This window comes from Aquarana catesbeiana, linkage group LG04 (genome assembly GCF_042186555.1).
Source record: "Aquarana catesbeiana isolate 2022-GZ linkage group LG04, ASM4218655v1, whole genome shotgun sequence".
Classification (NCBI taxonomy): domain Eukaryota; kingdom Metazoa; phylum Chordata; class Amphibia; order Anura; family Ranidae; genus Aquarana; species Aquarana catesbeiana.
In genome coordinates, this window is record NC_133327.1 from 304,588,373 (window position 1) to 304,615,334 (window position 26,962).

A 26,962-nucleotide genomic window follows, 5' to 3' on the forward strand; every position below is an offset into this window, starting at 1 on the left:
CTTCTATTACAAACATGGAGGTGTATTTATTTATTTTAAATTACACCTAGCATGAGAGAATTATGGAGCTGTCATTGTTAACATCTTTTATCAGGATACTGATTCCCTGGCAATCATGTTGATCCATTGCCTATATCTTTTTTGACTCACAGGCCCAGAAAAAGAATAGAAACAGGAACACCTACACTTTTCAGACACTCACTTATATTATACTAATTCTGGGTTTGTGACACAAAAGCATTGAATTAGAAGCAACCAGGTTACTAGCATTTTCAAAAGAAGAGCATTAGTAACTTCCATAACTCTTGTGACAGGTGTACGTTAAAGTTAACCTGTGCATAGCCCTCCCTAGCAGCATATACTTCCTTCCTTTTTGCTCCTCCGCCACTTTCTAGTAGAAAAGGAATGCCCCGTATGGCTGGAGACATAATTTTCCCATAACTATTGTACTCCCTCCCAAAATACCAGGAATTTTTCTTATCTCTCAGCATTGAAAAGAGTATCAGAGGTGCAAAGAAAAGTTAAACATATGCTGCTGGGGATGGGTAAAGTGCAGGTTTAATTCAAACCCAACTTCAGCTTAATGTAAAATGTAACCAAAATGATTTCACAAATAAAGTTAAAATTAAATAAAATAAACTCTGGTTGCAATACTCACCCAGTTTCTGGCTCTGTCCACTACAGTAATTAATTGTCTTAAGTGGATGGTGCTCCTCCTCTGGGTAGCCTACTTGCTATGAGCCCTGTGTGTCATGGACACACCCTCTTGGGGTATGTCATCCAGCTGCCCTGGGTTCACAGGAGAACAATGTGTTTAGGACCCTCCCACTGCCATGGACAGAAGAGTACTAAGAGAACCTGTAACATTAGGAGAAACACACCATGTGTGCAGCACTTCAAACAACCCGTGGCGATATCCACATGAGCCGGGCGGGGATTGCTCCGGTGTCAGCCCGGTCCACAGCCGTGGTCAATGTATAAAGATGATGAAGATGGTGGCACTTCAAAGTAGATAAAATCAAACCTTCTTTATTGAATATGTCCAAATAAAAAAAATGGAAACACACACAACATCCTAGAACAGGCTGTAAACATGTTTCACACATCAGTGCTTATTCATTACACAAAAGAAGTTTTGATTTTATCTATTTTGGAATGCCGCCATCTTCATGATCTTTCTACTGTAAAATTAAGGGATTGGACGGAAGACCCCTGAAAAAAGGGTATGTATAAACGTTTTTCATTTATCAACAAGAGTGTTGGGGTAGAGAAATTGCTCTAGTTAGGCTTTAAGGCTAATGAGCAGAGCAATGCAAATAATGTTTCATATTTATGGGCCAGCTTTGCCATTAGAGCTGCTGGTTTGCAACAAAGATACAAAATTTAATTATAAAACAAATGATCCCAAACTGCATATCACTGTTACAATCTAGTTGGCCATCATTAGTACAGTGTAAGGCCTCTTTCACAAGGACTGTCTGTTCAGGTCCGTTTTTTAGGCGGACCTGAACGGACACTCCATGGAGGTCTATGGAGTGCCGGATTTCAGCGGTGACATGTCCGCTGACATCCAACCCGCTCCGATCCGAAAAAGTGTAACGGAGGAAAAACCTACTTTTTCATCTGTTATCGGATCGGGTGATGACGGACTCTACGGTCCACCATCACCCGATCCCCCATAGGGGAGAGCGGCACTCTGACAGGTCCGCTGCTGCACAGTGTGCAGAGACGGACCTGTCATTTTCCCACTCGGCGGAGCGATCCCCACTGAGCAATCAGATGTTCACGGGGCGGATCATCACTGATCCGCCCCATGTGAAAGAGACCTTAGGAAATCATGGTTACTGTGGAGTAGAGCTTTGAGACTAGTGAGAAAGTATTTGAGAACAGTATATGGTGAGGTGGGTTAAAGAAGCTAAAATAGATGTGAGGAGCGTTTGGTTTCTTTAAGTCTTCTTTACTTCAGCATAACCTATCTATACCTATATATTCTCGTTTAGATGATCACATAATTCAAAAACCAAATGTTTCTCCAAATGTAAAATATACTTAGATCTTGAGTAAACTGTTTTTATGAACACCTTCTGATTAAGGATGAGCCGAACACCCCCCCCCCCCCCCAGTTCGGATCGCACCAGAACATCTGAACAGGCAAAAAATTTGGATGAACAAACGAACACCATTAAAGTCTATGGGACACGAAGATGAAAAATCAGAAGTGCTCATTTTAAAGGCTTATATGCAAGTTATTGTCATAAAAAGTGTTTGGGGACCTGGGTCCTGCCCAAAGTTTTAACGGCAGTTTTTTCTGGAGCAGTGATTTTAATAATGCTTAATGACTTTAATACCAGGCACTTTCCCCCCTTCCTGCCCAGGACAATTTGCAGCTTTCAGCACTGTTGCACTTTTAATGACAATTGTGCGGTCATGCAACACTGTACCCAAACCAAATTTTTATAATTTTCTTCCCACAAATAGAGCTTTCTTTTGGTGGTATTTGATCACTGCTGGGTTTTTATTTTTTGCTAAACATACTAAAAAAGACCAACATTTTTGAAAAAAAAAAGTTTTTCTCAGTTTCTGTCATAAAATTTTGTTTTCCCCTTCACTGACAGGCATTAATGAGGTGGCACTGATGAGGCAGCACTGATGGGCACTGTTGAGGTGGCACTGATAATGTGGCACTGATGGGCACTGATGAGGAGGCACCGATATGTAGAATTGATGGGCACTGATAGGCAGCACTGATATGCAGCACTGATGGGCAACAATAGGCGGCACTGATATGCAGCACTGATGGGCACTGATAGGGGGCACTGATGGGCACTGACAGGCAACACTGATGGGCACTGACAGGCGGCACTGATGGGCACTGACAGGCGGCTGTGATGGGCACTGACAGGTGGCACTGATTGGCACTGATAGGTGGTACTGATTGGCACTGACAGGTGGCATTGACAGGTGGCACTGATGGGCATCACTGATGATGAGGTATTGATGTGTTACTGACAGGTGTTACTGCTGGGCACTGGGCCGCCGATCGGCTCTCCCTGTCAGTGCGAACCGAGGAATGCCGTTTACTGACACTTCCTGGTTCACGCGATGATCAGCTGTGATTGATCACAGCTGATCACGTGGTAAGAAGCCTCTGACAGAGGCTCCTTACCATGATCGGAGATGCGGCGTGTTAGACTGACACACCGCACTCGTAATCGTCGCGCTACGCGCCACCACGGGCGCGCACCGGCATGTTATCCTGCAGGACATCATATGACGCCCAGTCAGGATAACTGAGCCACTTCCCAGACGTCAATATGCTATTGACCGGGCGGGAAGTGGTTAAAGTGAAACAAAAAAATTAAACATTCCTTTAACTATCGTGCCTGGGGGTGTCTATAGTATGCCTGTAAAGTGGAGCAGTTTTCCCGTGTTTAGAACACTACCGCAGAAAAATGACATTTCTAAAGGAAAAAGTAATTTAAAACTGATTGCGGCTGTAATGAATTGTTAGGGGAACCCCGAACCAAAAATTCGACCCTGAAGGGTCTGGTATGGATTTTTGGGGGACCCCTACGCCATTTTCTTTTAAATTTGGTGCAGGCCCCCCCTTAATTTTCATACCAGACCTGAAGGGCCTGGTATGGATTTTGGGGGGCCCCCACTCAATTTTATTTAATTTTTGGTATGGGGTTCCCTTAATATTTATACCAGACCCAAAGGGCCTGGTAATGGAATGGGGGGGGGCCATGCCATTTTTTTAAAAGCGTTTCATGTATATTGCTGAGACCCGACAATTCATTACTGTTTTAAATGACTTTTCATCAGTTTTAAATGACTTTTTTCCTTTAGAAATGTCATTTTACTGCGGTAGTGTTCTAAACACAGTAAAACTGCACCACTTAAAAAAAATGGCATAGATGTCCTTTCAAAATCCATACCAGACCCTTATCCAAGTGCGCAACCTGGCAGGCCGCAGGAAAAGAGGGGGAACGAGAGAGCGTCCCCCCTCCTGAACCGTACCAGGCCACATACCCTCAACGTGGAGAGGGTGTTTTGAAGTAGCCCCCCAAAGCACCTTGTTACCATGTTGATGGGTACAAGGGCCTCATCCCTACAACCCTTGCCTGGTGGTTGTGGGGGTATGCGGGCGGGGGGCTTATCGGAATCTGGAAGTCCCCTTTAACAAAGGGACCCGCAGATCCCGGCCTCCCCCTATGTGAATTGGTAACGGGTACATTGTACCCCTACCCTTTCACAAAAAAAGTGTCAGAAATAGTAAAAAAGACAGGAGACACTTAGGGACAAGTCCTTTATTAACAGATAAAAAAATAAAAATGTCCAGCAATGTCCATTCATCTTCTATCACGCCGCCCAAGGAGCCGAAAAAAGAAAAAAATAGCCGCAACACCCCTGCCTCCATGGGAGGCTCCTGCCGAGTGACGCTTCTTCTCAATGACAGCTATTATATTGCTGAGGGCAGGGCCACTCAGTGACGTAAACTGGTGACCCCGCCCCCCTCTGACGCCACGTGACAAGGGGACAAGGTGCTTTAGGGGGCTACTCCAAAGCACTCTCCCCATGTTGAGGGCATGTGGCCTGGTACTGTTCAGGAAGGGGGGGCGCTCTCTCATCCCCCCCTCTTTTCCTGTGGCCTGCCAGGCTGCATGCTCAGATAAGGGTCTGGTATGGATTTTGGGGGACCCCTACGCCATTTTTAAAAAAAAATTGTCGCAGGGTCCCCCTTAATTTCCATACCAGACCTGAAGGGGGGGAAACAATACCATATTATTCAATGAGTTTCATCTATATTGCTGAGACCCGAAAATTCATTACAGCAGCAGTCAGTTTTAAATTACTTTTTTCCTTTAGAAATGTCATTTTGCTGTGGTACTGTTCTAAACACGGGAAAACTGCGCCACTTTACAGGCATACTATAGACACCCCCCAGGTATGAAATTTAAAGGAATATTTCATTTTTATTGTTTCACTATTAAAACCACTGCTCCCGAAAAAACTGCAGTTTTTAAAACTTTTTTTTGCATTGATACATGTCCCCTGGGGCAGGACCCGGGTCTCCAAACACGTTTTATTCAATAACTAGCATATAAGCCTTTAAAATTAGCACTTTTGGTTTTTCATGTTAGTGTCCCATAGACTTTAACGGTGTTCCGTGGCTTTCGAATTTGCTGCGGACACCGCATATTGTTCGGTGTTCGCCGAACGTCCGAACAACCAAAGTTCGGCCTAAACTTATGCTCAGGCCGAACCGTTCGCCCATCCCTACTTCTGATTCAGCAAATTCCTCTTTTCAGCAAAACCTCATCTTTATTGTAAAAAATACCTCTAAACGTCAATAATATGACAAATAAAAAAAACCCATGAGAAGAAAAAAAACAGTACTTTATTTTAGTTTAAAGGGTTTATAGATGAACAAGGGGACTTAAACTTCCAATTTACCTCATGAAGCATTTTGTGAGCTTGTTAAAGGCCAGCTAACAGCTAAATCAGAACTATTTATTCCTACACTAATTTAATTCAAGTGGGTATTTAAAATCTCATAACTCTAAATGATGCTTCTTCCAGATGGTAAATTAATGTAATTTTAGCAAGAAGAGAAGTTGCACAGATATTTAGTATTTAGAACACTTGCTGATTTAATGCTCTGCATCCACCAATGCACAGATGTTGCTTATCATTTTAGTGCCAGCCTGTCTCTATATTTCCACTTACTGTGATCTGTGGAATGAAGATTGGAGGGTGCAGAACATCTAAGTTGTTTTTATTATTATCGCCATGTTAATAATTCAGCAGTAATATATGCAGTTTCCAATTATTTATATATATATATATATATATATATATATATATATATAAACATATAAACTTTTTTTTTCTCTTCAAAGGGTTTGGATGGAATTCCGGGCCTTCCAGGTCCAATTGGCCCCAAGGGAGAAAAGGTAGAGTATACTTTCCATTAAATTTCAGTGGCAAAGAAAATAATTGTTATATAAAAAGGCAATCATTGTTTCAAGGATTCTTATTTACGAAGAATGCAAGAGTGGCTAAAACATCATATCAGCATTTATACACAATTTTATGCACTTTACACGGTTCACTGGATGTTAACAATGCATGTTATTGGTATGGACCTTGAATGTAATTTAACAGATAATAGCATAAAGGGTTATTGTCAGTGTTTCTCTAGTATTATTGGGTGCTATTAAAATATAAATGTTCATTTTTTTATAGTTTTCTGTAGTTCATCTATTTTATAGAACATCAATAAATAAATATATATATATATATATATATATATATATATATATATATGTATATATATTCTGTATACTGTACCTGCCCTACTCTCATTCAGCAAAGTTACATAAAAAAAAATGCATTTGGTGCCACAGTTTACTGAACCTCCAACTGTTTTTGCATATACATATAAACATATCTAAACAGTTTTCTGTTAACCACTTAAGAACCGGAAGGTTTTAATCCCTTCCTGACCAGCCCATTTATTGCGAAATGGCACTGCGTTACTTTAACTGACAATTTTGCGGTCGTGCGATGCTGTACCCAAATAAAATTGATGTTCTTTTTTTCCCACAAATAGAGCTTTTTTTGGTGGTATTTGATCACCTCAGCGGTTTTTATTTTTTGCGCTATAAACAAAAACAAAGCACCAATTTTGAAAAAAATATATATTTTTGACATTCTGCTATAAAACATATCAAATTAAAAAATTTTAAAAATCTAATTTATTCATCAATGTAGGCCAATATGTATTCTACTACATATTTTTGTTAAAAAAAATCCCAATAAATGTTTATTGATTGGTTTGTGCAAAAATTATAGTGTCTACAAACTATGGGATATTTTTATGGAATTTTGAATTTATTTTTTTACTGGTAATGGCAGCGATCAGTGATTTTTAACGGGACTGCGATGTTGCAGCGGACAAATCTGACAATTTTTTGAGAACCAGTGACATTATTACAGTGATCAGAGATAAAAATATGCACTGTAACCGTACTAATGACACTGGCAGGATAGGGGTTAACACCAGGGGCAATCAAGGGGTTAAGTGTGTTCCCTGGGAGTGTTTTCTAACTGTGTGGGGGATAGCCTGACTGGCTGGGAAAACACAGAGACCCTTGTTTCTTAACAGGAAGACAAGATTTCTATGTCCCCCCCTGTCAGAACGGCAATCTTCCTTGTTTACATAGGCAGATCCCCGTTCTGCCTCTGTGGGGAACGATCGTGGGTGGCTGGAGGACATCGCATCCGCCGGACCTAATGATTGGCTCCCCCTCTGGGGCTAGTGCACCAAAACAACGTACAGGTATGTCGATTCGAGCAGCCGTGCCACCTTGCCGCAGTACAACTGCGGCAAGGCGGTCGGCAAGTAGTTAAACAGATCATTATATTCCAATGGTTTAGTTGCTGCTGGAGAATTGAATGAACCACAAGTTTATTTTATGTCCTAGGTGCTCCAGGAGCTCCATCCATTATAATACCCCTATTCTACTCTTCATAGCTTGGTGTCTCAAACTACCCGTTTGAGTTGATTTACTAAAGGCAAATAGATTGTTCACTTTGCAAGAGAGTTTTCCCCAGAACTTAGTGAATAAGGTGAAGCTCTGCTGGATTCCATCATTCAGTTGTGTGCAAACAAAAATGTTCTTATTTTATTATCTTTGTACATGATTGAGTATTATTTGCAAAGTGAAATTTCACCACATTTTATATGATCTGGGAAAAATTTCCTTGAAAAGTGCAAATCCCCTTGTTGTGTGAACAGTTTATTTACCATTAGCAAATATACTCCATCTCATTTTCTTAATATAAATTCACAAGAGAATTCAGAAAAAGTGGTAAATAAATACGTAGACAGGCCTGAAAACATACACTGGCGATCAAAATTAGAGGACAATTTATGAACACATAATTTAATCTTCATTGCTGAACATTAGATGGAATTTTTGTTGTGGCTATACCATGCTAATAGAACAGTGTTTTTCAAAATAACCAAGGCACTGCAATAAAAAACCTTTATTTTGTAGAAGGCACAATGATGAAAATTAGAGAACAGCAATGACTGTAGCGGAGAAACAACTAAAATTTCTGAAAATTACAACAATCAACAATTAGTAGGAAGTGGAGGGGGGCTGCTTTGAATGGCTTCAGCATATCTGCGGGCACAGGATATCACTAATCTCCCACACTGCTGTGGTGTGATTTCGTTCCACTCTTCTTCCAGTCTCTTCTATAGTTCAGTCACTGTAGTGGGTTTCTTGGCCATAACTTTGTCGCCAAGGATTTTCCAGAGGTTTTCTATTGGGTTTAGATCAGGATCTGGGCTGGCCATTTCATTATTTAAATGTTTTCAGCTTCTAGGAACTGCTTTACCCATTTTGCTGTGTGATTGGGGGCATTGTTGTGCATAACAATTGCTGGCTGATTGGGTGATGAACGCAGGGAAGGAACCACATGTTGTCGAAGAAGGTTCTGATAAACATTTGCATTCACTCTGCCATGTAGTTGTATAAGAGGCCCAACTCCTAATTCAGAAAACATCTCCCAAACCATGACGTTCCCCCCTCCACCTTTCACTGACTTACCTTTCAGTCTATTCCCAGTTTGACGACGAACAACATGTTTTCCATTAGACCCAAATGAATTAAACTTGCTTTCATCACTAAAGTGAACTAAAGTTCTCTGTCCACTCAACATGCTCCTCAGCAAAGGTTAGTCTAGCCCAGGGATATGCAATTAGCGGACCTCCAGCTGTTGCAGAACTACAAGTCCCCTGAGGCATAGCGAAAATCTCTAAAAGCCACAAGCATGACACCCAGAGGCAGAGGCATGATGGGACTTGTAGTTTTGCAACAGCTGGAGGTCCGCTAATTGCATATCCCTGGTCTAGCCTTTTGATTCTTTCTGCTAATGAGAGGTTTGGTCACTGAAGAGTGAGCTTTCAGTCCAAATTCTCTTAAATGGTGAGACACTGTATGATCAGATCTGTTCAGCGTTGAAGTTGCGAGCGATCGCAGCTGCAGTGTTGAACCGATTGCTCATTGAGATTCTCTGCATTAACCTGTCCTCACTTGCATTTGTCTTTTTTTATGGATGACCAGCCTTCTTGGGGGACTTGAATGAGTTTGTGACATTGTAAAGATGCAATATTCTAGAAATTACAGATTTGGAACAACAAACTTCTCTTGCTATGGCTAAAAGGGTCATTCAATTGGCCTTCATCTGGACAACCTGCTGCCAGAGGGTTTCAGTCACTTTAGAACAGCTCACCCTCTTGCAAAGTCAGTGAAAACTGGAAAGTTAGGCTGTCAGTTAAATAGGGTTTGTCAGATAATAAAATAAATTAGCACAATGTGCCAGATTAATACCAAAAACTGGGAGGTATCTGAAAGTGTTCTCTAATTTTGATCAATGTTCTTTTTCAAATCTCATTGAAGTTTATTATTCTGTGCTACAAAATATATGTAACTCATGAAATATGCTTAACAAAACTGCTTTTTTACTCCTGTTTAGGTCATTTCAAATAGGACTAAGCGCTGACCTTGAAATTTAGGAAATTGTAGGATGTTCTCTCATTTTGATCTCCAGTGTAGATGTATGGCCTCCTGAATCCTGAAGAGACAAAATCAGTTAGTGGGTAGTGAAATTTTCTACCAGCCACCAAAAAATTAAAGGGTCAGTTTTGATTTGATTATACTTTGCCATATGCTGCATCATTTCTTTAAGACTTCAAGATCAGGTCATGTAAAAAGAGTTTAGTGTAAAGCTTGCCTTACCCAGACCAAACTTGGTGTCAAGAAAAGATCATTTTAAGGTAATAATCCATCAACCCCAACTTTTAATGTATGTTGATCACTGAATTGTAATGGATACCATCTTAACAGCAATGTTTTAAACAAATCTAGTGGAAGCAAAATGTTCAATACTTGTTGGCGTGTTACAGTCAAATAACACTTGTCTACTTGACTAGAGTATTAAAATTGGTAATTATCTTCAGTTTAAAGGCTAATAAAGTCCTCTGGCACAAACATCTTGTCTGGCAGAGAAGTATTTAGATTAAATTTGCCAAAGAAATTAGGATTATCATTATAACAGAACAATAGTTTGAATCATATTTAAGCCTTATTACTCCTAAAATAGAAACAATTTATATATTTTCTTTTCTTTTAAAGGGTCAAATGGGACCACCTGGTCCAGCAGCATTGCCTGTAAGTATACATAAATAAAGGCTATTAAATTCACTAGTTTTTTATTCAGCTGAATTTCATGCACTACGTGAGACTGTTTACATTGACCAACCAATGGACTTTTTGTCCCGGCAGACTTGAAAGAAGTATACTGACATATTGTGGAATTCTTACATATAACAGTTATATATCAGAGAGAAAGCTCATGATATTGTTGTACCAAATGCTGGTTTTCCAGCATGACCATTCAACAGAAGCCAGTCGTTAGACCAGTTTTTGCTGAACAGACAGCAGTACACATGGACTGAAAGTCAGCCAGTTCCTCCTGAACCGGTCAATTTTCGATCTGTATATACCCTGCTTAAAGTGGTGTTCCGGCCAAAATTATACTTTTTAAATAAAAATACCCCTATAATACACAAGCTTAATGTATTCCAGTAAAGTTAGTCTGTAAACTAAGGTCTGTTTTATTAGTTTATAGCAGTAGTTAGTTTATAAAACAACATACAGCAGGCCGTGGCCATCTTAAGTTTGGGCATCTGAAGCCAGACTGTATTTCTTCCTGGATCTCATCCTTGCAGATCTCCCACATGCTCAGTGCAGCACAAGCAGTGTAATAGGTTTCAGGTCAGGTTTCCATAGCAATGACAGTGTCAGAGGAAGTTGCCGCCCCTTCCCAGAAGGCATTGCAAACAGGAAATGATGCGATGGGCCACGGCCAGGGAGGAGGAAGTGAAAAATGAATACAGCAGATATACAGTAGGCGCTGAGAAAATTTTTTTTAAAATATCCAATTCGTTTACAGTGCAGAGTTTAGTGAGGGATGCTGAAGAGTTGTAAAAGTGGGTGGAACTCCACTTTAAGATTAGATTTCCTCAAAACAACAGATTGCAGTTAATATAAAGATTGCATAATTTTGCCAAGGCCATATGAATTACAATTATAATTGGTAACTGACCCACAACATCTAAACTTTTATTGCAACTGTCCTGGATAACATGAATGTTGGTCCATTTTGAAACTAACATGTTGGATGACCTGCATTTTTAAATATTGAACACTTTTAATGCGGGGGTGTGAGTCTACATCTCCTTCACTAGGAGGAGCCTGTGGATATCTGCAAGAGGCAACTGGTGATCCTATGGCTTACTAGTGAGTAAACAACCCCCAATGCTGAGGAGAAGGGACAGTATGTAGCTTTTAACCTCATGAAGGAATACAAGTCACCAGCAACATTATGAATTCTGTGTGAAGTGAATCCAGCAGTGTGTATAGTACAGCCAGCAGTTAAGGAGTCCTCAAGTCCCCTATCCAAGTTCCTGTTCTAATAAAACCCTAAAATAACCCCTAGACTGTTTTCTGAGCCAGTGGAAGAATAAAGAAAATAGCTGTGTGCTTTACAGGGGAAATAGGACCAAATTTATGAGCGGCACCTAAGGGGGTATGCTACATATATATTACACACATAATTGTTATAAGTAAGTTATGTGAAGGGGTCTATGCATTGTTTTAGGATGAAAACAGTTAATAATTTGAATTTAGATGTGTTATGCTTTTGTTAATTTAGTGGCCCTAACTCTCAAGAAAAATACCTCAACTAAAAGTAAATTTTTCAATTTTTTTTTAGAAAAATGATACACCTGCTTAAGTGCCTTTTTTTTGCATTCTGGTTAGAGAGGCACATGATGTTGCGGTTTCAGAACTTAATTCATCATGGTTAATTTGTGCAGCAGACTTGACAACATCAAATCCCATTTGACAGTTCTACATCTGTATTTCGACCTTTGTGTGTTTAATACCATCCATCACTCCGAACTTTCTAGCTGAGGTTTTCATAGTATTCCTATCCATGTTAAATAGAATCTGAGGTTTGCTAGCATTTTTTTACCAAACATTTTATCTGTTGCTTCCTAACCTTGTTGCTCTAATGTTATATTGACATTTTTAGAATGTGTTAATTTCCTCATATCCCAGATCATTGATTTTTGTAAAGAAATGTAACTGGCCTATAATGTAAGCTCTTGCTGAAAATCTTGGGCTACAGAATTTCCTGTAGTGAGTAACCTGGAGTTAATTAAGGCAAAGATTTCATGGGCTCAATGCACAGATCTGCCACAGAGCTTTAATTGCTCTACAGGGACAGATCAAGCTACTCATTATTCAGTTATTGTTATAGAGATGCTGCTGCATCTGATTCCCTAAATTGCTTCAGGAAGACAGGTGAGAAAAGAATACGGCAAAATGAGACATTACTGAGGAAAGGAAGCCACGGAATAACTTTGAAAAAAGATTGTTGTTTTAGAATGTGAGAAAAGAAAGCATCCATCAGTAGCCATTCTATTATCATGCACTCATGGAATTCCCATGATGCACATGCTACATGTCACTATTCACTGATTCCCACTAAGTCACTCTAATTGATTTTATATCATTCGGATATCACTGCTAGAGGTCAATAAGGTTTTCTGTGAAAATTACTTTTTTGTTTAGAAACTTTGTCTTACTGATAGTGGAAAAAGACACTTTGTTCTTTGTTGAGTGGCATGAAGCAAACATGTATTTGAATTGCTTGTCAAAAGAGGTGCGTGTGAAATAGAGGAATAGCTTAAAGGAAACCTGTACTGATGCCATTGCTTCCCTAATAACGTTGAAATTATGCTAAATCAGTGGCTTCATTATTTAAGTCACTAACCTGAAACAAGTTTATAGATCTGGAGTTGTGGCATCACTGCATAGTTCTGGGCTTGTGCCTACAAATATGAAATCCAAGTATAGTCCATCAGACAGTAGTTTCAGAAAGAGTTTAGCAATGGCACTTTACATTTTTTTTTTTTTTTTCGGTGGAAGATTCCTTTGGATTGCATTTTATTAACTAGTAAAATACCATCAATTTGCCAAGCTGACATTCATGAGACTGCAGTTAGTCACTTGGCAATGAACAATGACTGTGGTTTATAATGTTTTTATTCATTATAGCAGTCACCTAAAGACTGTAATCCCTCAAATGCATGGGAGGGTTATCACAAAAATACCTTTAATCCCGCATGCATGTTTTACTCACCCTTCACAGCAAATTAGATGTCCACCTGCTGGCTTAAAAAATCTTCATAGAAACCCAGAATTAGCATATGATCCTTGGTGTATCTAATATCACCTGATTGGATCTTGCTAAATCAAAATCAATATAGCGACCGATATGCGGGAAGAGGGAAGCATGAGATGATTCACCAAATCAGTGCCCCCATACTTCTAAATATTAGAATTTGCCTCTTTATCATAATAAATATGCACTCACTGACATCAAAATTTTTGAAATGTTACTGGTGGAAAATTAAAGGAGGAGATGTCAGAGGTAATCTTTTTTTTCCTTAGTTGGCTCTAATAAAAGGCTCTCAGTTAAATTGATACGTTCACTTTTCATAATAAATAGAAGCGTTTTACAATGCCATTCCTGGCCCAGCCATCCCAATGTGCTTTTCTCTCACTTACATCATCCACAGGAGGTTTAGAACCTTGTCAGTTTTTTGTATCTTTGAATGAATTTTCAGATGTCATCACTTCCTGTTAGGTCATCTCCCAGAAGTCTTCACTTGCATGTTGCATCACAGAAGAGGGTGTGATAGGATGTGTTCACCACTCTGGGCCACACCTCCCTCATTACAATACCACCTTCCACCTACTTCCTATACAATCTAATTATACAATCTCCTTTAGATCTCCTTTCAGCTATGTAGTACAAGGACCTGTCTGATTTGATACAAATTGAATGAATTGTTCAGGTGTGTGTTTCTATTCCATATGTCTGGCATATCTAAAGAAAATAGTACAGAGATTGTACAATCAGATTGCATAGTGTATGGCCATCTTTATACAAGTACATAGAATGGAGTAGATAGGGACACCCAGTTGTCAGGCATTGTTCATATCTCCATGTACCGAAGACTCACATTCCTGCATACGTTTGTTTTGGAGCGTTTTCACTCATCACGCATAGGGCAGCCTATTATTATTAATATTATTATTATACAGGATTTATATAGCGCCAGCAGTTTGTGCAGCACTTTACAACATGGACAGACAGTACAGTTACAATACAATTCAATACAGGAGGAATCAGAGGGCCTGCTCTTTGGAGCTTACAGTCTAGGAGGAAAGGTCAAGTGAAACAAAAGGTAAAAGCTGTGGGGAATGATTAGATGGAGAAAATGAAAATACAGTTGTTAGGTGTGGGTAGGATAGGCTTCTCTGAAAAGGAGGGGTTTTCAGGGATCAACTAAAAGCTAATAGAGTAAGAGATAATTGGACAGATTGGGGTAAGGAGTTCAATAGGATTGGAGAGGCTCTGGAGGCGAGCATGGGAAGAGGTGATGAGGGATCTAGAGAGCAGGAGGTCTCAGGAAGTATGAAGAGAACGATTAGGTTGGTATTTTGATGTAGCTGGGGGCAGAGTTGTGGATGGCTTTTAAGTAGTTGTTAGTATTTTGAATTTAATTTGTTAGGTGAGCAGAAGCCAGTGGAGGGATTGACAGAGAGGAGTAGCAGACACAGAGCAGTTGGAAAGGTGTATGAGTTTTGCAGCAGCATTCATGATGGATTGAAGGGGGGATAGACTATGTAGAGGTAATCCAATGAGGAGGGAGTTGCAGTAGTTGAGGCGAGAGATGACCAGGGAGTGAATTAAGAGCTTTGTTGTGTCATTAGTTAGAAAGGGGTTGAGCCTATTCAATTAAATGGGCTGCCCTACCTGCAATAATCGCCCCAGAAAAGCTCCAGAACTATTTTTGAAGCGGTGCATGGTGTGTTACCGCAGCTTGTGGTGCATTCGCCGCACTTGGGGAGCCTTTAATATGTAATGACACTTGCAGCATTTCTGAAATGCATTGCAAAGCGCAGAATTTCTGTGTGCTTTGCCATGCGTTTGGAAACACACAGATGTGAACGGAGCCTGATTGTTCTTGTGTAAATGCATCAATTTCACACCTAGAGTAGTGGGAGCGCATGGTTTTTGACTTGTTTGTCCAGTAACACACATAGGGCAGCCTGTTGATTTCAATAGGCTGTGCTACACCTGGCAAAGTAGCTTGTGGAACATTTTTGTAAGTTTTTTTATTGCATTTGTCACCTGTTATTTCATGTGGAAAAATGTGTGTTTGCTTCTGTGTTTGGTGTGCCATTAACAATTACCGACACACACAACTAGGTAATTTTAGGTGTATAAATGTGGCCAAACACTGTACAATCTGATTGTACAATTTCTGTACTATCTCCTTTAGATTTACCAAAATGATATAATAGGAGGACACACCATCTATCCAATCACCCTGTATCCAATCGGGAGGGCTCTTGCACTAAATCAGGAGTCTCCCGTGGGTTGCATGTTGTCCCAGAGAATTTAGCATCCACCCTGAGCCTGTTTGAAGGAACACTGGGGAAGCCAGACAAATTCACACATGGAGGAATGTTAGGGGTCCTGTGAAAACTTAGTTGATGGGTTTGCCAATAAGGTCAGCTGGTAAACTCCTTTTTACTGGCTAGTCTGTCTTGTCTGTATACCAGGGAGTTTCTGAAGTGATCTTCAAAATATAGTCGTGGATGAGGTAGGCCTTGTTTTCAAAATCAAAGAAAACTTGTACTTTTGTACAACAGAGGTACGTTAATGGTATATTGGTACATAGGGGAGCTGGATTTTAGAAATAAAAGTGAACTTAGCCTTTACACCTTGTTTCTTTATAAGCAGAGAATGCACACCACTCAGAGCAGTTCTGAAAGACATATGCTGTCTAAAATGTGCTTTTATATAGTGTGTGTATCTAGTGTAAATCTTTATTTTCAAAGGGCAAGACTTTGTTGTATTTCATGCCCTTTTCCCCATTTTTTTTTAATTCCAGTTTTTTTTTTTTTTAATAAAATGTATGAAAAAAAAGAATAGAATATTTAAGACTAGGTAATAAAGTTTCATTTTATGTGACTTTATTACTAAAGGAGTGTGCAGCTCTTAAATATACCATTTAAATTCATGACACTCTTCTGACTTCATTGTGACCAGCAGTGAATACAGAGGTTGAAATCGTTGTCTTCTATTGAATCTATTCCAGTGGAATAAATGAAACCATTTGCTGACTCCACAGTATATATACAGTATAACAGCTATAAACAGTGTCTGGAAGACATAGAATATTGTATTTTAAATCAGCAGGTGTTCTACTTAACCTGGTAGTCTGCTTACTTATTGTAGAATTAATCATTCTGATTATAAGATAAATGGTTCAAACCAAAACCTGTAAAAGCAAGCTGGTCCCACGTCCAACCAAATTCATTCTCTTGTCAACATATGTTTTTGCTAAGATGTAAATATGTTTCTATATCAGTACAATCCAAAAGAATGGAAATGTGAAGTCTATTACTTCTACATAGTTGAATAAGTTCAAAAGAATGACACCATTGAGCAAATTTGCCTACTGATTAAAATGAAACCCATAAAACCAAAATACAGAGGTTTGTGTGATAGCTATAACAGATTTTTCAGATGTATATACAGTGAATGTGTACATCTATATATTTGCTGGATTATGTTTGGAAGACTAGGATTGTTTCCATTTATCATGCTGATTTTCATTTATGATTTCAAGCTTAAGCTATTCCTTTTCAGTCCTGTGGGGGTTTAATAGCATGTTTTACTTTGTGTGCATAATATCATTACATTGACATAAAAACGTAATAGAATTTTTGCCAATACTGTATTCTGGATTATACTTCTTCTTGTCATCGCTCTTCCTATTTTGCCATGCATGTCAGTTTCAGGCATTCATACTATGTACTATAAATTTTACTTTACATTTTATATATCTTCTTAAATAAACATATTATTTTACATATGCATTTGATGTGAGGTAGCAGTTGTACAACATCTGTTGTTACACCTTCGTAATAGCCATTTAAGCTTCCAAAGATGCTGCAAAAGTGTTTCACATTGGCAGCCTTCAGGGCCATTCGCATTGTATATTTTCTTCCCTTCCAAATAGTCACACAGGCATGTTAATTACTAAAACTAAAGTTTAGATATGGACTAGCTGGTTTTAATTTTTAGCCACAATGCCAACTGAGCAATGCCTACTACACTAATAATTAATATAAATGAACTGTGCAAGGCAACCCCTGTCCACATACTATAGATATCAGTGGTGAGAAATGGAGACCAATGATTTTAGAGCAGGGAAATACAGATAGCATACATCATGTTACAAGATATTTTTATGGAATAAAGAAAACTCATGGTTACAAACAAGAATATAAAACAAATCCTGAACTAGTTTAGCCCCTGTATCCAATAGAACCCCAGAAATCTCCAAAGCAGGCTGTCTCTTTTGGTGAAACATTAACAAATTATTGCATTCAGATTTATTGTTTTGAAGAAAATTACTATTCAGTCATCTATTAACTATACTCCTGAATTAGCTTTGGCCACCTCCAAAAGTGTAATCCTTTCTGTTGAGAACATCTATGTTGTAACATAATATCCTTATGTAAATGTATTATTTGATCTCTTATTTTCCTCCCATTGTAGTTTTGCTCTTCCATCCACCTTAGTTATTGGGACTCTTCTGCCAGGGTGATTTTCATCTGGTCAGATGGCATGGCCATCATACCAGTGCATGCTTAGCCAGTATTCATTTATAAGTGATGCATTCATTATCTTACATATGTTAAATTCAGTTCCTTTGAGTTGTAGTTACCCACTACTGTAGTAGTGGAAGGCAAGGGTTAGTATGCACATGCCACTGGCAGTCTGACAATGATTTATTTTTGTAAACACCAATTTAAATATTTCTTGGTAGTGCTAGTAGTCTATTGTTAGCTAATGGAAAAGCAGGCAGAGCTGAGGCCAAGTAGTTGTAAAATAATTGTAGGCCTGCACATTTACTGGATAGGCCTAGAGCTGTGACAAATGTTTTACTTTGCCTGTTTGATCTTGTCTCTAAAATGTCATACAACTGATGCACCAATTTTTTAAAAGAGCAAAACATTTATTTTATTACTAATATAATTTTTTTTTAAACCGCCAGTTACAATTTAGGTTTCAGTTAAAGAGGTTGTAACCCCTTATATATACCCAGTGAAGGGACTATCCTCAGGTGATACACAGAGATTAACCACTTCCAGACCGCCCATCGCACATTTACTGCATCAGGGTGGCCCAGCTGCACAAAACAATGTACCTGTATGTTGTGTCTTCTTCTGGGTCTGGGGCGCATGCCCACGCTGCTGGTGACCCACTCCCACTGTAATTGGACACAGCGGGAGCCAATCAGCGGGTACGGTGGATGTGATGTCTGCCGGGACCTGCCGATCATTGACAGGACCGCCGTTCTGTCAGAGAGGAAGATGGAAATCTTGTGTTTCTGCTAAGCAGAAACACAGATCTCTGTCTTCCTCCAGTTTAGCCATCCCCCACACAGTTAGAGATCACTCCCTAGGAGCACCTTTAACCCTTTAAGCACGGGCGGAGCGACGCGCTGATGTCACCTCGTGCTGCTATCGATCGTTCCAGCAGGTCGGGTTGGTCTGTGTGCTACCGGCCGGCGCACCAGACATCAAGGCTTGTTTTTCTGCTTCCTATGTAAGTGCAATATATTATACTATTTAATAAATTAAGAAGATTTTACACTATGGAGCGTTTATTTCTTTCCACGGCATGCATATCCATCCATGATTTCTATATAGCATGAGGAGAGTTTGAATGTCAGAAGTCTCGCTGGGGTGTCTTGGAGATCGCAGCATTATCCCTGCTCTACTGAGAACAGCTGGTCTACCTGATTTTCTATATGCAGGCTCCCCTTGATCCTCTGTAGTGGGGGATCATGGGCTTTTGGTAAGCAGTAACCCCTTACTTACCGGTGGTGGATTTCTTCACTAGTTCCTCCTACCATTTGCAAAGCTGCACTATGTATGGTTGGACTTTTTTAACCACGGGTGATACTGCCGTTTAGGTGTTTTCTTGGACATTAGCTTGTGGTTATATTTTGGTTATCACACTGTCACAAGATTATTGGTTTGACATTCCCATCCATTATAGGTGGAGTTGTCTATTTTTCAATTGCATATATTTTGTATTGTCATTTATCTTGTTTCACATTTACATGATTTTACTTATTGGGTATATGACCATTCACTCAATTGGTCGGTACATGAGAACACATTTATTTCACTATTGTATATGTTTAGCATGATTCTATGTTTCCTAATCCTTTAAACACCCATGATGTTAACCCCTTCCCTCCCAGTGTCATTAGTACAGTGAAAGTGCATTTTTTTTTGCATTTTTTTTAGCACTGATTTTCAAAATTGTCTTTTTTTTTTTGTTGTTTATAGCACAAAAAATTAAAACAGCAGAGGTGATATAATGCCACCAAAAGAAAGCTCTATTTGTGTGGAAAAAAAAGACAAAAATTTTGTTTGGGTACTAGCGTTTGGTTAAAAAAGAGAAATTTACACTCAATAACTATGTCAAGTGTTGCATATCATCTTCGAGTCAGCAAATATGGTAACGAGTTAAAGAGTGCACATATACTTAGGGGCATATTTAGAAAATAAGGAGTCTGACATTCACTAAACATTCACTGCAGGTGAATCCTTAAAAGTGCATGAATTTTAACCACTTCAGCCCCGGAAGGATTTACCCCCTTCCTGACCAGAGCACTTTTTGCAATTCGTCACTGCGTTGCTTTAACTTACAATTGAGCGGTCATGCGATGTTGCACCCAATCAAAATTGACATACTTTTTTTTCCCACAAATAGAGCTTTCTAATGGTGGTATTTGATCACCTCTGTGGGTTTTATTTTTTGCGCTATAAACAAAAAAAAGCGACAATTTTAAAAAAAATGCATTATTTTTTACTTTTTGCTATAATAAATATCCCCCAAAAATATATAAAAAAATATTTATTTTCCTCAGTTTAGGCCGATACATATTCTACATATTTTTGGTAAAAAAATCGCAATAAGCGTTTATTGATTGGTTTGCGCAAATGGTGGTGATCAGTGATTTTTATTCTGGCTGCAACATTATGGCGGACACATCGGACACTTTTGGCGCGATTTTGGGATCATTCTCATTTATACAGCAATCGGTGCAATTAAAAATGCATTGATTACTGTGTAAATGTGACTGGCAGTGAAGGGGTTAACCACTAGGTGGCACTGTAGGGGTTAAGTGTGACCCTGGGGAGTGATTCTAACTGTGGGGGGAAAGGAGCTGTGTGGGACACATCACTGATCACCGCTCCTGATTACAGGGAGCTGTGATCAGTGACAGTGTCGTTAGGCAGAACGGGGAGATGCTTGTTTACATTAGCATCTCCCCGTTCTTCCTCACCGTGAGACGATCGCGGGTATCCCCGCGGACATCAGGTCGCGGTCACGGAGCTCCCAGCAGGCGCGCGCTCACCCGCAAGCCGCCTCTTAAAGGGCAATGTACAGGTACGTTAATCTGTCTGTACATGTCCTTCTGCCGCAGTATATCTGCGTGAGGCGGTCGGGAAGCAGTTAAATGACAGTGATTGATTCACCACCAGTGAATGTTTAGTGAATGTCAGACTCATCAATTTTTAAATATGCCTCTAAGTGTATGTGCACTTTTTAACTCGTTACCAAACATTCAGGCGAATCCTGCAAGTGCATGTATTTTAAATGACAGTGATTGATTCACCACCAGTGAATGTTTGTTAAAAGTAATATTTTCTGCTTTATTTAATGTTTACCACTCTAAATTGTATATTCACACTTACAATAAGGAAGACAACTAGCACCTTTTTGTCTGATTCCCTTTTAATTGTGGTTCTTATAATGCATGTAGAGTCTGGAAGGATTAGAACCACCATCTGTTATTTATTGTTATCTGTGTCTTTGCAAGGTAGATTCACCCTCTATATTTGTCCTGGTGACCACTGTCACCAAGAAAAATGGTATGGCCAATCCAGAATTTTTCAGTATCAATTTAGCAGGAGCAGAGGATACATCATCCAATGGGAAGGAGACAATTCACTTTGTATTGATTTCTTTTCTTTTCTTGCTGTAAGAAATATACTCACAGGAGTTTTAAGACCCCTTTCACACTGAGGCGCTTTGCAGGCGCTATAGCGTTAAAAATAGCACCTGCAAAGCGCCCTGAAATAGCGGCTCCATTCACTCTAGTGTGAAAGCCCGAAGGAGTGATGCGCTGGCAGGACATCAGAAAAAGTCCTGCCAGCAGCTTCTTTGGAGCGCATTAGGGGAGGTGAACTCACCACTCCTAAAGCGCCCCTGCCCATTGAAATCAATGGGCAGCATTGCTAAAGCACCGGCAAAGCACTGCTAAGCGGTTTTAACCCTTTTTTGGCTGCTAGCGGGGCTTAAAAGCGCCCCGCTAGCTGCCAATTAGCGCCGCAAAATGATGGTAAAACGCCGCTAAAAATAGCGGCATTTCACCGCCGACGCCCAGGGCAGCTTTGTCTGACAGGGCTCTAAACCTTACTAATCTAACCTAAAAATGGATATACAATACACTTTCTGGTATTTATGACCTTCCAGTAAAGTAAGAGAAGCCTAGCTAAAAATATACTTCTATAAACAAAGCTAATTCCTTAAATTGGAGAAAAAAATTTAAAATATTAGAACCGTTGCCTGTAGCAGCCAAGCATGACTTTGATTTTATGGAAAAATAAATCTATGGTTGGCCACTACAGATGACAACACTACTTTAGTGCCTATTTTATTTTCCTAGTTTTAATAAATGTGTGAGATGTGTGACTTGCTAAACCTGATTGGTATTTAAGCTTTTTAAAGCATACTTAGACCTGGAATATTGAAGACAAGCAAGGGAATTAAAAAACGACTGTTTTTTTTTTGTCGAACACTAGCAAACAATTGCTGTGGTATTCAAACATTGGTTCCCTTTAGGAATAATATAGTACAGCTCGTTTTCATCATTCAAAAATTGGAACATTCAAAATCAAGGGTAAATCTGTTAAAAAATGTTTTTACATTGTCAAATTATTCTTAATTTCTTTTGAAAAAATGTTATAGATTAATGTGAGTAATGTTTTGTTATTTTCCCCAAGGCCTCACATAATATTCTATCAAACAGAATAATTAAATCATCTTGCTTATCTTATGTTATTTATATTCTAGATCTCAGCAGCTGGTATTAAAGGAGATAAGGCAAGTAAAATGATGACATCATATCTTTAGTGTCTGTTCTCTTTGTTTTTAAGCATATGCATATAATATGAAGTCAATTAATTCAGTTTTTATTGGGTTTAATTATTTTTGCACCTACTGTATGTTTTCCTGCAATAGGGAACTGCTGGTCCAGAAGGTCCCCCAGGAAAAGAAGGACAAAGGGTAAGTCATTTTACAATTCCCTTTTTACAGAAACACCTAAATCAAGTACTGCAAACTCTATTATAGAGGTGGTCTGAATCTATTATTTTATATTACCAGCCTGCAAGTAGTGGATAAAAGCCTACATGTAGCTACCTACTTTATTATACATTGCTTAAAACATGTAGAAGTTTCCTAGTATTCTTACTTTTGTAAATTAGAAACTTTCAAGTGTTACTTTTCCAGTTTTTTTGAGTGTCTCACCAGTGGACAGCGGTTTAGCACCTCTGATATATACTTTATGGAGGTTTACACAGCTTTCAATTTTTAAAAAATTTACAGTAAGTAGAACAAAAATAGAAACAACCTAAATAGTTACTATGGGATGCCACACGGCAGTATCACTAATGAATGGGTTTTTAGTATACTGTAGTCAGATTTATAAAGAATGAAAACCTAATAGCTGTCAATTGTATTAGCTTGTAGTTTTTTGTTTTTAACTTTGTTCTCTTTTTAAGTGTATCTGTCTTATGCAGTGCCAGAACAAGGTCCTCTGACACCCAAAGCAAGGCTACCAAAGTTATTGAAAGAAAACCTACTAGCAATTCTTTTGCTATAGGGATGCCAATATGTATGGTTACTGTGCTAGGCCAATACCATTCGGGGGAAAGTCGGGCACATTTTAAAACTTTTAACATAAACAATTGAGTACTGTCCGTGACATTTTTTTTTTTTGCACTTTTGCTCTAACATACAATTTTTCAGGACAAGCTTTCAGGGTATGTCCCCTTCTTCAGGGTCCAAGCAGTACTGAGAACCTTGAAGAAGGGGCTTACCCCAAAAGTTTGTCTGGAAAAATTGTATGTTAGTGCAAAAAAAAAGTATCATGAACAGTACTCAGTACACAGTTGTTTCTGTCACAATTACACTAATACAGCTACAATCACCCTAAACGTTTAATTACATTTAAGGATTAGTTTGAGGACTGTCCAAAATATGCTGTCTGTAAATTAGACAAAAATACAAAAATGATTACTCTAACACATCCATTTTATAAAAGTTAGAACTTTTATAAAATGGATGTGTTAGAGTAATCATTTTTGTATCTTTGTCTAATCACCTTAAACGTTTAAGGTGATTGTAGCCGTATTCGTGTAATTGTGATAGAAACAACTGTGTACTGAGTATATATATTCATGATCTAGTGGCTATCCATACATCAATTACTATAATGCTATTAAAAATGTGTAAATATCTGGTGTTCATGGGGCCCTGAAAAATGTATCTACCACATTGACTCCTTGCCCCATCACTGGTTAAAAAAATACTAAATTGCTCCAATATCCAAGTCAAAACTAAATGCAGAATATTTTTTTTATTCTTCCTTTAATAGTGACATAGATGATGAATTTGCAATATTTATTTTTAAAAATATTATTTCTATTTCCTTACTGTTTCTTTGTACTAGGATATACAAGACTCCTAATAAAGATACTCTTTATGTAGTAAGGAGTATATTTTATTTAACAATAATTCATAATGATATAAACCTATTCCTTTTCATTTGCATATGTAGATACATTTTCCTATTTTCTAATAAGGGAGAACAAGAATAGCCAATTCTCTATGGATTTCCAAGGGTGCTGACTGACTTGTGACTTACTGGGGATCATTTGAAAGCATTATTGAAATGCTTAGCTCTGATCATGTAGGGTTCTTATACAGAGGTAACTTTATTATAGCCATTGAGGAACAACATTTTCCCCCTAAACTCTGTTTAGTATCTTCCATACATTGAGAGCCTTTCAAGGACATATCTGTGCACCTGAGGAACTTCCATAACTACTGGTTATTGCTAGGGTTCTCACAAATAACAAAGGGAATCCCATAATGGGGCCTTGTTAGTGGTCTTTATCAATTACATTCCTGACACACATACAAATACTATTTATAACACAGCCCTCAAAAATTCCACTAGTCTGCTCGCATTTTGTGAGTGGATTTTGAGGGCTGGTGAGTGTGGGCTGCCTGGGAGTGGGGGGGGGGTGAGCACCACCGGCAGCCTGGGTTGTATGGGAGCCGCTCTCCCAGCAATCGGAGGGGAAGAGAGAGGAGAGCTGCCGCAGCCGCCATCTGGTTGATCAGAACGCCAGGAACATAACAGCTTTCATTTCAATAGCTGTGTGTTCCCCGCCACGCACCATCACATACAGCCCCTCCTCTTTGTCCGGGCACTTTGATAGACAGATCACCCGTCCAATCCTGGGATGGGTGATCTGTCTATCAAAGTTACCCGGACAAGTAGGGTAGGGGTTGGGAGGGGCAACTTGTGGCGAGTAACCCTTGAGGCCTGGCTAGTAGCTCACAACTTGAAATTTTGAGCCCTGTAAATATAACAGATATGCATTCAATTACCTTTCATCAAATGTATACAGTATTTAGATAAAATGAGTTCTTTGTTCTACCAGACTTTCAGCCTTCTATAAGCTCCTGTACAGCAGCAGAATAAAAAAGAGTGGGTAAGCACTCACATCCAGTTAGTGCTTTCAGGCAATGCAAATGTTTCCACATGAAAGAAGTAACACAGGGTTGGCCTCGTGTGTTAATATTCCTCTTTATTTTCCTACACAGGTGTCCTAGACTAGGCATCATTATTTAACTGCAGTATAATCTGAAATATGGTCAGAATCTGACCTTTTTTTTAGCAGGTATGCCTGGATCACAAGGATGGCTGAATAGAATTGTAAATCCTGTGGCAGGTATAACAGTTCATGTACATGTATTTCAGCAGTGAAATTAGATGTTTGCCAGAATCTCCATATACTCTTAGAAACCATTTGGGGCCATAACTGTCAGTGATTTCTGATGTTATAATTATTAAAAATATGATTGCCTGCTTTCCTGGATTACAACCTGTAACAATCTTGGCTGATAACAGCTATTATGGCTTCTCAATAGTTTGTGTACAGTTTTCAGTACCTAATAGAGGCTATGCCCTCAATACGTACATTGAATTGGCAGTTACTAAAAGGGTATTGCCTCATGTTTGTTCTCTTGCCTTCATTACTTTGGTAAAACATGGTCTCCATTGTTACCATTGTAGTACATGTGTTTTTTTAGGTTGCTAAAAAATACTTGCAAGTTGCAGATTTTATACCAGTTGAACAGGAGCCAAAAAAAAGATAATTAAATGCAGTTTAACAGATTATTAAAACTACAATACACGCTTGAATTTTGCATACATAATGGTAGAAGCAATTGAGTTCCTAATGAGAAACTGTGAAATATTTAATATAAAGTCTGGGCTGCCTTTTAAATTGAATCAGAACATTTCAAACGAATTGGAAATTTGTAAAAGAACTTGTTATTAGTGAGAGTCATCTTTGAAAATACTGTATAATACATAGATATGAAAGATGTCAAGGTTGTCGTCAAGCAAAAATCATGAGTGGGCAGTGCACTCTATTACTAGTACAAGAAATGTGGCTGTTCCTGCTCACTTTGACAATGAATGAGAGAAAATGTATAACGTTTATTTGGGAATATAGTTTGCATAATAAGATAACCAAAGCACTACATTTAATTTTGGACTTTTACTCCTCTTAGAGACCTTAAACTGATTTTGTTTAGGTGACTCCTTAGGTACATAAAACATGACAGATGTAGATTCATTATTTATACAAAAGACTTTACAACGACGTATGCTAGGGCTTTAATACAGTACTAGCAATGAAAGTTCCTACCATAATTGTAGAACTTCCTTCAGAGTTTATAGTATACAGTATGTACCCGTCCTACATCTTCCTTCTACCTATCCAAAAACTGCCCAGAACATATTTGTTTTTCTTTTTTGTCACAAAAAAATGGGTCAAAAAGGAGTATTTTATCATTAAAATAACATCCTTGAGCTCCAGCCAAGCGACTTTGCTTAAATGTTATAATTAGTTTATATAGGCAGAATGAAGTTTTTCCTTATTCTCCTTTCCTCCAATATTCAGACTGCCACACTTTTACTTTGTAGCAAGTCACAATGTAATAGGCTAAAGCAGGGGACTGCTCTGCGTCAGACATATGTAAACACAAAAAAACTGCACAGGCACCAGGATTTTCATCTCTGAGCCAGCATCCATAAAGCACATGCTGGCCTTGGGTAATGCCTGAACCTTCTGGAGGGAAAAGCAGATGAAGACATTGTCAAGGGGTTTCCCATGATCTCTGAGATAAGTGATAAATACCTTGAAGTATTACAATTACACATCACTTGGCATACATATTCTTTACATGAAAAATATATCTGGTGCAAGGTCCTCTTTAACAAAACAAATGAAGCAGTAATTGTAATGCCCTGTACACACGATCGGACATTGATCGGACATTC

At 38.8% G+C, this 26,962-nt stretch overlaps 1 protein-coding gene across 3 annotated transcripts in view; it reads left to right on the forward strand.

The window, feature by feature from the left end:
• The window catches only part of COL19A1 (collagen type XIX alpha 1 chain), a 1,371,841-nt gene that overhangs the window by 608,809 nt on the left and 736,070 nt on the right, over positions 1-26,962 (forward strand). For all 3 annotated transcript variants that reach the window (XM_073626739.1, XM_073626741.1, XM_073626740.1), the window contains exons 14-17: positions 5,904-5,957; positions 10,212-10,247; positions 22,393-22,422; positions 22,561-22,605. In XM_073626739.1, the coding sequence (XP_073482840.1) occupies positions 5,904-5,957; positions 10,212-10,247; positions 22,393-22,422; positions 22,561-22,605 (165 nt within the window). The remainder of the gene's footprint in view (positions 1-5,903; positions 5,958-10,211; positions 10,248-22,392; positions 22,423-22,560; positions 22,606-26,962) is intronic.